The sequence below is a fragment of the Strongylocentrotus purpuratus genome, unplaced genomic scaffold, assembly GCF_000002235.5.
Source record: "Strongylocentrotus purpuratus isolate Spur 01 unplaced genomic scaffold, Spur_5.0 spur5_scaffold_16, whole genome shotgun sequence".
NCBI lineage: Eukaryota > Metazoa > Echinodermata > Echinoidea > Camarodonta > Strongylocentrotidae > Strongylocentrotus > Strongylocentrotus purpuratus.
In genome coordinates, this window is record NW_022145601.1 from 6,368,613 (window position 1) to 6,380,999 (window position 12,387).

Below are 12,387 nucleotides of genomic sequence, written 5' to 3' on the forward strand. Positions count from 1 at the left end.
ACTACCCCCTACGACAACTATCCTCTAGGACAACTACCCCCAGTCAACTACCCCCGGACAACTATCCTAGGGGGGTTCTGGACGGTAGTTATCCAGGGGTAGTTGTCCGGGGGTAGTTGTCCTAGGGGTATTTGTCGGGAGGTAGTTGTCCTAGGAGTTAGATATTCCGGTTTTTTTGTCCGAGGGTAGTTGTCCTAGGGGGTAGTCGTCTTAGAAGGTGGTTGTCCTAGGGGGTTGTTGTCCTAGAGGGTGGTTATCTTATTGGTGGTTATCCGGGCTAGATTTCCAGGGGATATGTGTCCGGATACGATGTATGTTATGTCGCATTTATTGAGAGAAAGACGACAAATCTAGCAATGTATCTGGTTTATGAGATATTAAAGTAGATATTCATTGATTTTAAAAACTAACTTTATTCTCATTATTGTAATGAAAGTTGAAACTTTGATTCGACAAGGTTATCAAAATTCAATGCTTGGAAACATTCGAAGTAATGATTATTATAAATTCCAAAACGCTTAAATACAGCCCCGGCATGGCACCTGAAGAGCTCTCCGGAAGCTGCTGAGATGTGTGAGATCACAGTATGGACATGATTTGCACAAGCAGACGATGTCCCATGACATCTTACACATTTTCATTGCCTGTGTTTTCATCTTCTCTTGAGTTCTTTCTCTTACTTCACTACCGTCAGGCTAGATGTATAATCTATTGCCTCACTCTAAATCCCGCGCATGGTTTTAATTTGATGACAAATGCAGCGATGCAAAAAAAAAAGAATCTGTCGCTTGTAAACAAAATAAGACGCCATTGTATTTTCAGCTGCACACACCGCGTTATGTTCGGCGTTTCAAGAGGGAACAAATGCCGTCCTTAACATCATTCGGGGTTTTTTTAATTTAAAAGTCTGGTTTCTTTGATTGTTAATTAACCCTATCCTGTGTATTTACAAGCAAAAGATTTTAGTTATCAGAATCGGGTCATTTCCCCTTTTGAATGGTTTGACATGCCATTACATTTATATACACTATACTCATTATATTTTGACAAAAAATAGCTTTGCAATTATGTTCATTCGTTATGGGATGTCGACTACTTGGGCAGTATTAGTCCATATAGTGACATCATTGAAAAATCGTTATTTTTTCCGGCGAATCTCTCGTATATCCCAGCTGCTATGGAGGTGGTTGTATTTGTATTTTTATAAATCACCCGATATGTAGTTGACATAAAACTTGTACGATGGCCATCTGTTAGCTTACTAGTATCTAGTGATCAGGCGCGTACACAGGGGGGGTGTTTGGGGGTTAAACCCCCCCCCCCTTTGGTAATTTTTTGTGTGTAAACCCCCCCTAAATTTCTCTAAAACCCCCCCCTTTTGGATTGAAAAAAAATTCCCATGGTTGACCTAAAAAAGCTGACCTTACCCCCCCCCCCCAACGGAGCAAAATGTCAAATTTTCAAATTTCGAGACCAAAAAAAAAAAATGTGTCCTCTTACCCCCCCCCCCCCCCCCCCCCCCCCCCGCTCATTCAGCGGTCGGCTGAGTCGTTGCGATTTTTTTTGGGACCAAAAAAAAAAAAAAAAGTGACCTCTTACCCCCCCCCCCCGCTTATTCAGCGGCTGGCTGAGTCGCTGCGAAATTTTCGGCCCGATTTATAAATGTTAAAACCCCCCCCCCCCCCCCCTTGAAAAAATCCTGCGTACGCGCCTGCTAGTGATACAATTGACATATTTGTGATTTTCTTTGAATTTCACCTTTAACATAATGACTTATTTGTACATTAAACTCCAGTTGACATGAATAACAAAAAGTAGACATGAAATAACTCGATATAATCAGAATTCTTAGTATCCAACAGTGGCGGATCAAGGGGGCCCCCTCCCGGGGAAAAACCGTGTAAAAACACGTTAATTTTAATTTTTTTTTTTTTTTTTTTTTTTTTTTTTGGGGGGGGGGGGGGGGGGGGGGGTTCAAGTACTAAAACAAAAAATAGTGCTCACTACCCCCCCCCCCCCTGCCACTGAGCGAATTATCGTCCTTATAGCTCCGTTTAGTCTCTTTTGACAACGCCCCCTGTCATCAGAGTCAGCAGCCTAACATGTTAGCCTATGGAATTTTACCAAAAAATCGTTAAAAATTCATTTTTTGTTTAAACGAAAAGCACATCCACCCCGACGTACGTTATCACTAGCTCTTTCATTGGAACCCTCATGTCCCATTGACTTTTGAAAGTTCACCCACCGTAATTTGATCAAAATAGGTTGCAAGCTCGCCATTGCCTATATAACACACGTGAAACAAGTCGAACTTTGGACTCAGTTTGCCAAGCGATTGTAAGATTATAGGTCAAGCACACGAAGGATAAGAAGCATGAATTATCATAGATCACTTCTGTTAGGTTCATTATGTCCATTTCATCCAACCCTCACCGTAATTTTTCCATTTAGTAAAAGCAAACATTTTGCCGAGGTAAGCAAAAACATGAATATTCATGATCACCATGGACTATTCGATTATTTAAAGAGGGGTGCAATTGTGCACCACATCAAACTCCGCTACTTTAAGTCAAGTATTTCATTGTATTATGTAGTTTGGTAGGTTTATTTTAATAACTGTATAATATTATCAGATATCAATAAAAGTTTAAAGATATGGAAAATGTTCTTGTATTTTATATTTAGCAAAGCAATCTCACATACAAATTCACTACCAAATGTCGTCTAATCCGCCTATTGTCGTCTGCTATATACGTCCAGCGAGCGAAAATGAGACAACCGGAGCAATATGCGGCGCGATTTTCAAATTTTCAGAAATTGGGCCCCCTCCCCTGTCGCCGGCTGGATCCGCCCCTGGTATTCAATTAACATACATCAGGTTTTGCCTTCCGAGCGTAATAGCTCAAGTTCGATTCAGAACATCTCTTGTATCAGCCAGGTGTAATAACTATATATTGTTAATTGGTTATGAACTTATAGAGAAGCCTTTATTTGGAAAAACAAACCATTTTAGAAAGTCAATGAGGTACGGGGATATAAGCCGCTGCGTGATCTAAGTGACACACAAAGAGTTGATTTCAATCATTAGCTACATCTGATAAATGAATGCATTTAAACGTTGTATTCATTCCAGTGGATATCGTGAAAGGGACCGAAGAGGAACGGGTCAAGATCCACACCGCAGCTAAGGCGCAGTCATGGAATCATCACAACTGCGGGGAGCACACACCCAACTGTATGCACAAAACGTTTGAATCGATGGCGGAGAATGAAATGAGAGAGCCGCGTGGGAGCATTAATCGCGGTAAGTCTATCCATATTTGCCTGACTGGTTGACCGGTTAGGTGAGAAGTTGGGTGCCGAGATAGGTGCGGATTTGGGATGGAATTGGAGAGGGTTGGATGTCATGTTGGGTGTCGGTTTGGGAAGGTGAATCTCATGTTGGGTGCCGAGTTGTGCGGAATTGGGTGCGACGTTTGGTGCTGATAATGGTTAAGAGATAGATAGCGAGTTTGGTTCCAGGATGGGGGCAACCGCGTAGCTAGGATTTAATTTTAGGGGGGGGGGGTCACTTACAGAGCCGACTTGGGTACCGAGATGGTTGTCATTGTAGTTGCCGATTTTGTGTCAGAATGGATGACGAATGGGTGCCGAATTGGATGCCGAGATAGAGGCCAAGTTGGGCCGGTACTGAGATTATTGCCGATATGGGTGATCAGTTTGGTGCAGAGATAGGTAGCGAGTTAGATGAAAGTGGGTGCCGAATTCGGTTCATGGCTAACTGCAAAGTTGTTTCTTGTTGGATAAAATGTGGGTGACGAGTTGCGTACAGAGATGGTTGCCGATATATGTGCCTAGTTTTTTGTCAGGCAGGATGACAAATAGGTGCCGAGTTGGGTGCCACTTTGGCTGCCAAGGTGGCTGTCAAGATGGGTTCCAAGGTAAAGGGCAATTTGAGTACCAAGATGGATGTCGATACGATGTCCAGTTATGTTTCAGGCAGGATGACGAATGAGTGCAAAGTTATACGGAAATGGTTGCTTAGTTTGTTGGGTGCTATTGGCTCTAAGATGAGTTAAATGGTGAATGGCAAGTTGGGTGGGAAGATAGGAGTCGAATTTCCACATGCTGGGGAGGGCACTATAATGTTTTTAATGGAATTCTTTCATTGCCATTACGTTATACGTAAAGGGTTTTTATGTCACATTACCTCCTGATACTCATTACTTCCCTGCGTTTCTCCCACACGTGTCCCGCTTTGATTGGGAAATATAGCTTTATCGGTTCGGAGCTTGCAGGACGGCAGCTTTGACAATTCCGTCTTCGTCGACTGCGTCATTGGCGAGGCTGATGACCAAGTGAGAAGCCCATCTGCAGGCCACATGACCACTAACAGTTCACACACCAACGGTAATTCGTCGCATAACAACTGCGTCATGCCATCCCTCAATACATCGATATGCCGTGATCTACAAGCCAAAACAACCAAGGAAAGTCAGAAGTTTCACGCTGACCCGTACGCAAACGCAGATAAATGGCCGACGGGATATTTCCACCAGCTCCTTACGTTGACCCACAGGAACTTTAAACAGAACCGATATTTGGTTCTTTCCAAGCTTGAGATCTCCAAGCAGCTAATGTTGGCGCTCATTGCGGGGACACTGTGGTTCCAAGTAACGTTCGCAGAGGAAAATATCAGAGATATGTCTGGATTGGTAAGTCAAAAAAGTTTGTAACCCTTTTCCATTACATTCTCAAGCTACGGAATTCACGTCATGCCACTAATGTCATTTCCCATTTTATTATATTTACCACTCTCCACCCATGTGAAGTAAAAATGGATGTCCTGTAGAAAGAACTTATCATTGTAGCTCGAATAAAGCCGGGATTATATGATTGCAGGACTCTCAGGGAGAACAAGAATGATTACTGATGAGGATACCCTGGGTAAACGGGAGATGATGATGGCAATGATGATGAGGATGTTGATAATGAATGATGATTGTTATTATTATAATTATTAATATCATTGTTATTATTTTATCATTATTGTGAGAATAATATTGCAAATGTATAGCACACACATCCAATATTACCCCGGCTACCGTTTTTGGTGCTCACATCATTCAATTTCTTACTACCGGCACTCATTTAACACCAGGGTAAACAGAGTGGTGTAATGTGTTGCCAAAGGACATCAGTTCCGCGGCGGGACACGAAACGTAAACCATCTGATCCACAGTCTGACGACGTATGCACTATAATACGACTCCTCTACATTGTTGTTATATAATTATTAATATCATCCGTTTCCTCCTTCTCCTCCTCATCATCATTACTATTTTATAATTAGTATCAAAGTTAACATTTGTATACCCCCCCCCCCCCACCAGATTTTCTTCATGAGTGCCCATTGGGGATTTGAACCGATTTACAGCAGCTTGACATCGTGTAAGTGCCATTCACATCATTATCAAAAATCTTCCGTTTAAGCATTCAGTTATGTTCTAGTCATCAAACGAAAAAAAGCTTATGCCATGCACATAGATATGCGATTTTTTTTGGGGGGGTATTCCATATTGATTTTTTTTTTCTCTTTAAATACACACCGCAGAATCAAATTTAAAGAAAAACAGAATGATAAAACAAATCCTTTTGAGCTGAGGGGTTCTTGCTGAAAGAGACATGTACTGTATAGAATGATGCTTTGGGAATGACACAACATATTTGGCATGAAGGTTTGGCCCAAACACATCAGCTACTATCTCTGTCTCCTTTGAATATGAGGGCAAAAGAAAAGCAATCCCTTTTTGCTAGAAACATTACTTCTAGGATATTCTTTCAACATTAAAACAATGAAAAAAGCTCACAAAATATTTCACCTTTACCGGAACACTGCTTTCTCTTGAATTGATTTCTTGTAATGAATTCTCTATCCACGCAGTTCAACTTGAACGCGCTGTGTTGGCCAAAGAACGTGCAGCTGGTGCCTACAGACTATCGGCTTATTTCATGTCAAAGGTCATTGGAGTACTTCCTCTGTTGTCCACGATGACTATAGTGTCAGTGACCATTACGTTTTGGATGGCTGGGCTTCATAAATCGGTCTTAGTATACTTCTGTTACGTTGCGACTCTTCTACTTTACGTGCAGGCCGGGCAGGTAAGTGTCCCTATAGAGCGATACTGAACAGATAAACTTCCTGCCTTAACATAATGTTTATCACACAGCGCCATCTCATGGTCAACTTTCAAACAGTGCGTAACCCAATAAGGGAGTTTACAGATACAATCTGCGCATGGCAGATAAAGGTCATTTGTACCAAAAAGGTAAAACCCACCAGAGATGAATACTGGATATGCGCTCATGAAATGTATGTAACATTATTCATTTTTGCACTAACGGTACATTCTAAGATACGCAGGTGGAAGTTTTTTTTTTTAAGAGGGCAAACAAAAGGTATTCATGAAGCACATCTAGGACTTTGGTAGTTATTATTCTAAGATGCTCAAGGTGGAACTTCTCCATGTGTAAAAGATCTGTGGATATTTGGGGTCATTTGTACCATGTGCTATCTGTAAACTCCCTTATACCTAGCTAATTTCCACTTCGCAGACAAGGGATCTGATGCGAGAAACAACAGTGCAGCTCGGTGCTAAAAGAGATTTCGCGATAGTGCTTCTAGTGCAGTATGAAGTTAATAAAAAGATATTTGCCTTCGATTGAATGAAGTCCATGCACCGTAAGCGGACAAATGCAGGAGGAAAAGTGTCCCTTTAAAGATACTATGTCCCATTTGCAGGCCCAACACATGAAAAGGTTAACTTCCAACGGCATTTGAAAGATAATACTAATTTAGAGCTTCCCTAAAAAAAGGAGGCTTGAAAATGTCTTTAAGTGGGAAAATAACGACTATTAGTTGTCGAATCGACTTAGGAGCTATAGAGCCAATAGGTAATAGTCTTGATTTTCAGACCATTGTACCGAATGGTCGTACGTTTTATGCTGCGCAAAGATTCAATCAGTTTAAATTTGGCCATTACAAGAAGTGGGTTACTGATGTAGAGAAATGCTCATGTACCCTTTACAACTCATTTTATGTATGTTATTACCAAAGAAGAAAAAAAGCCAATCAGTCACTCCAGTGTCTGACACTCTATAGTATAGTATTAATGACTGCTTTGAGAGAAATAGTTGTTTTTATACGCTCAAGGGAAGGTTAGAACTGTGCTATGCCGAGGGCAATAGCCCAATTGTAACCTTCCCTTGAGCGTATAAAAATAACTATTTCTCGAATATTAAAGCAGTCATTAATACTTTTATATGCCAAAAAAAAAAGGGCCAACTTATGACACCACCTTGGCCTTTCTCTAGTTTATCTGCACGGTTGTTTTTTATGAGTGTATCTTTGAGAGTATACTAGATCTAGAGTCTAGTCTAAGCAAGATATTTTTACAATTTTGGGGGTGGGCTGGCCCTGTGGGGAATATGGAGAAAAACCTGCGCTTTCATATGATACCTCACTTTGAGTATCACCTTCAGGATCACGAGCAATATTAGTTTGAATCTCTGGTTATTAAAACATCGACCAATTTAGCAATGGCCAATGCATAGGGATGTGTGCACGTGCGCAATGGCCAATGCATAGGGATGTGTGCAATCTCTACGGGAAGGATTTTTGCACTACTAGACCTACTTACTAGAATCTAGGCCTACTAGATCAATTAAAAAAAAAAAAAAAATTATGGAGAATTTAACGGACCCTTTTTGGTGCTCTAACTGTCAGCAAGTCTTGCATTTGATCATCATCAAGAAGTTGAAATCTTGGGAGAATTTCTTCAGCCATTTTTGCCTTCGGTTTGGAATTTAGTACGATCGAGATTTCAGTATTGAAATTCCCGACCAATTCTTCGCACACGTACGGTATCCTCGATCGCTCAAACCAGTTTTTAACATGTGAACCTAAGGGTATTTAACCAAGACTGAACTATTTTCCCGGTAACCATGGTAACTGAAATTTTGCCGGGATTTTAGAACTATTATTTTAGAACTATTACATGAGTTTGGAATTTTACCGTGAATTTTACAGGAATAGTTAAAGTTTATGAATGCAATTTCGACCAATCAGATGGCTGGATTTCTTAAGTGAGGTATATAATGTCTGACAGTGAAGTCTAGCAAGTAAACGGGTTTCCTTGCATAATTTGAATATTAGGACACTGCTAATGTTTAAATTTCACAGATAGGACATACATGACCTATTCATAATTCCTGCAAAGTTCTACAGAATTTGAGATTGGCTGCAAAAGGGACATAGTATCTTAAAGCAATACTGAACAGATGAACTTCCTGCCTTAGCATACTGTTTATCACACAGCGCCATCTCGTGGTCAACTTTCCAACAGTGCGTAACCCAATACCTAGCTAATTTCCACTTCGCAGCCAAGGGAACTGATGCGAGAACCAACATCGCAGCTCATCGCTAGAAGGGATTTCGCGATTGTGTTTCTATGCAGTGTGAATTTAATAAAAGATTGAATTAAGTCCACCGTAAGCGGACAAATGCAGGGGGGAAAAGACATCGTGTTTACGTATCATCGTGTCAACAGCTATATCAGACAATACTTCGTCTTCTTGTTTTCCTTATCGCATCCCGCCTCTCAAAAAACGATAAAATGTTAGCGTTGATTTTACAATAAGTATGATATAAATATTTGTTTTGTAATGAATCGGTATTGTATGCAATTTATCCCGATCAACTCAGGATGATATATTTGGTTTGGTGAATATGACTCTGAACAGCGATTCAGTAGCATTTGCTTTTATTTTCTGATTTCAAAATACTGAATTTGTCTTTAGAGGGATCGATATATTAGTATTAGTATAGGTGTTCTTGATTGTGTATTGCATGGTTAGCGGTTCGAGACTTCGAGTCCCTCTGCGGCACTAAGTAAATGTAAATGGGTTTTCAGAATGAATGCTTTAGTGCCTTATCATAGTGGGCAAATTATATAGCTGGGTGTAAAAAGACGATACTTTCTATTAACTCTCTATATGCCAAGCAATTAATCGCCATATCTCTGGGTAGATATACCAAAGGCTTAAAGATTATTTAACTGCTTCTAGTGCGAGATTAATCTATTTCGGTGTAAAAATGGGTTTTCATTGAACAAATCAAGACCAGAAATGGCTGCTTTTGCAAAGCCATGGTTCTGCAAAATGAAATCCTTCCGTCAACTTGTGCCTACATGTAATTAGTTGTGTGTAAAATTGCACGCTTGTCAAACGAGAAACCGTGCAAAGAGGCAAAGAAAGCGACCAAAGTGTTCAACGCAGTAGGGTATATTTGTGTAGTGGCTACACTATAATCTTTCTAAATTACGTATTATTTGATTTGTTTGTTTTGTTTATACCACCAGGCTATAGGGCGGTTTTTCAGCGCAGCTTGCTCCAATATACAACAAGCACTCACAGTTACTTCACTTTTTATGCTGACAAGTATGCTTCTAGGGGGGTTCTTTGTACAGAATTTACCCATATTCCTCTTCTGGTTGCGATATATTAGCTACACTTCATACGTGTATAGAGCTCTTCTCTCTACTGTCTTTGTTGTGGTTCCACGAACTATCAGGTAAGGATTCAAGAGGGGTGGAGTGGGAGGGGAGGGGAGGGGAGGGGCAGGGAGGGGGTTCCGATCATATGCCGTTTCTCGTTGTCTTCTATGTCATGCATGGTGTTAAAGTAGATATTCATTGATTTTAAAAAACTAACTTTATTTTCATCATTGCAAAGATAAAATTTTGATTCGACAAGGTTATCCAAATTCAATGCTTGGAAACATTCGAAGTAGTGATTATTATAAATTACAAAACGCTTTAATACAGCCCCGGCATAGCACCTGAAGAGCTCTCCGAACGCTCCCAAGACGAAAATCCAATTGAATCCCCATTGAATGTCCCCATTGAATCCAATTTGGAGTAAATGGAAAGTGAAACAATGGGTACCCATTGAAACCAATGGGGACCAATTGCCAATTGGTTCCAATGGGGACCAATTGCCAATTGGTTTCAATGGGTACCCATTGAAACCAATTGGCATTTACTCCAAATTGGGGACCAATTCCAATTGGTTCCAATGGGGACCAATTGCCAATTGGTTTCAATGGGTACCCATTGTTTCACTTTCCATTTACTCCAAATTGGCCAATTGGTATTGAATTGGGATTCAATGGGGGCATTCAATGGGGATTCAATAGGTAAATCGATCCAGTTAGAAGAACCAGTTATAAATTATTGATACTTCATAACCGATATTGGCAACTGTCCACCAATTAGGTATATTCCAATCTCATTTGCATTAACTTCATCACAAAGATCATTTGAAGTGAATTCAAGAGTTTCATTTACAGTGACATTGGCTCGTACAAATATATATACTAAATATGTATATTGTTTTTTGGTTAGTAATCATATAATCAATATATAAATCAATATATCTATTGCTAAAACGTGAATGTAATTGTAACATGATCAGACAAAATAATCTATTGGTTAATAATTGCTGAAGGAATAAAGAAATCACAAAATTGATGTGCATTGTCATAATTTGCTTAACAAATCATGATAAATTTATTTTTCTGTGACACGTGTAAAGTGATAATGAATATTCATGAGATGCCTAGATTTGTTGGTTTCAATTGGCCAATTGGTTTCAATGGGACCAATTGAAGTCCAAATTAAGGCCAATTGGTCCAATTGAAACCAATTGGGGACCCATTAAAGTCTAATGGGGCCTAGGCCAATGGGTCCAATTTGTCCAATGGGGCCAATCCGGACCAATTGAAACCAATTGGGGACCCATTAAAGTCTAATGGGGCCTAGGCCAATGGGGCCAATGGGGCCAATTTGTCCAATGGGGCCAATCTGGACCAATTGAAAACATCTGAGGTCCCATTGAAACCTGTTAAAACCTATTGAGACCTATTGAGACCAATTGAAACCAATTGAAACCAATTGAAATTTCAATTGGTGTTCAATTGGTTTCAATTGGATTTTCGTCTTGGGCTGCTGAGATGTGTGAGATCACAGTATGGACATGATTTGCACAAGCAGACGATGTTCCATGACATCTCACACATTTTCAGTGACTTTGTTTTCATCTTCTCTTGAGTTCTTTCTCTTACTTCACTACCGTCAGGCTAAATGTATACTCTATTGCCTCACTCTAAACCCCGCGCATGGTTTTATTTTGATCACAAATGCAGCGATACAAAACTAAAGGAATATGTCGCTTGTAAACAAAATAAGACGCCATTGTATATTCAGCTGCACACACCGCGGTATGTTCGGCATTTCAAGAGGGAACAAATGCTGTCCTTAATATAATTCCGGGTTTTTTTTTTCAATTTGAAAGTCTGGTTTCTTTGATTGTTAATTAACCCCTATCCTGTGTATTTACAAGCAAAAGATTTTAGTTATCAGAATCGGGTCATATCCCTTTTTGAATGGTTTGACATGTAAAATGCCATTACATTTATATACACTATAGACTCATTATAATTTGACAAATAATAGCTCTGCAATTATGTTCATTCTTTATGGGATGTCGTCTGCTTGGGCAATATGGGTCCATATGGTGACGTCATTAAAACATCGTTATTTTTCCGGCGAATCTCTCGTATATCCCAGCTGCTATGGAGGTGGTTGTATTTGTATTTTTATAAATCACCCGATATGTAGTTGACCTAAAACTTGTACGATGATCATATGTTAGCTTACCATTTTCTAGTGATACATTAGTTGACATATTTGTGATTTTCTTTGAATTTCACCTTTAAATACTCGCATGTAGTGGTGGGAAAGAAGACGTGGAGGGGAGGAATGTTGATGATTAATAATACGGCGGTATAGGTGTATGATAGGTGTTACAACCACGACCCTCTCTCAATATTTGTTTTAGTTGCATTCAACATTATCTAGTAAGTCTGTTATTTGTCAGCTGATAGAAACGTCCAAACGTTTGTTTATATCTATTCTTTAAACAAAAACCTGGTTTTTATATAATTATATCGCTGGAATATTTCGTTCGACACCTCTTAGACAATTTTGCAACTACCTGGAAATGTGTATAACTTTCACATCATTCATAACTACAATTCACCGTTCATTCCCTTATTTCGATTGATGAATACACCACATTTCAGTACCTTGTCTATAATTATGCACTCAACCAAAAAGGAAACACCCCTGATATATTTAAATATTACTCGATATAATTAATGAAGTTCGTTGATTCACAAAGTACAGTAGGCCTTTACAGAATTTTCCTATCCCACCTCAGGGCACAATTCAAGTTGAGTTATTATTTGTGACAAAATGATAACGTTCT

General features: G+C 39.7%; 1 protein-coding gene across 1 annotated transcript in view; it reads left to right on the forward strand.

Moving 5' to 3' along the window:
• Positions 1-12,387, forward strand: part of LOC100890965 (ABC transporter G family member 21) — a 29,028-nt gene that overhangs the window by 14,876 nt on the left and 1,765 nt on the right. The window contains exons 8-12 of the mRNA XM_030986621.1: positions 3,134-3,304; positions 4,276-4,715; positions 5,394-5,451; positions 5,945-6,162; positions 9,420-9,631. Of these exons, the coding sequence (XP_030842481.1) occupies positions 3,134-3,304; positions 4,276-4,715; positions 5,394-5,451; positions 5,945-6,162; positions 9,420-9,631 (1,099 nt within the window). The remainder of the gene's footprint in view (positions 1-3,133; positions 3,305-4,275; positions 4,716-5,393; positions 5,452-5,944; positions 6,163-9,419; positions 9,632-12,387) is intronic.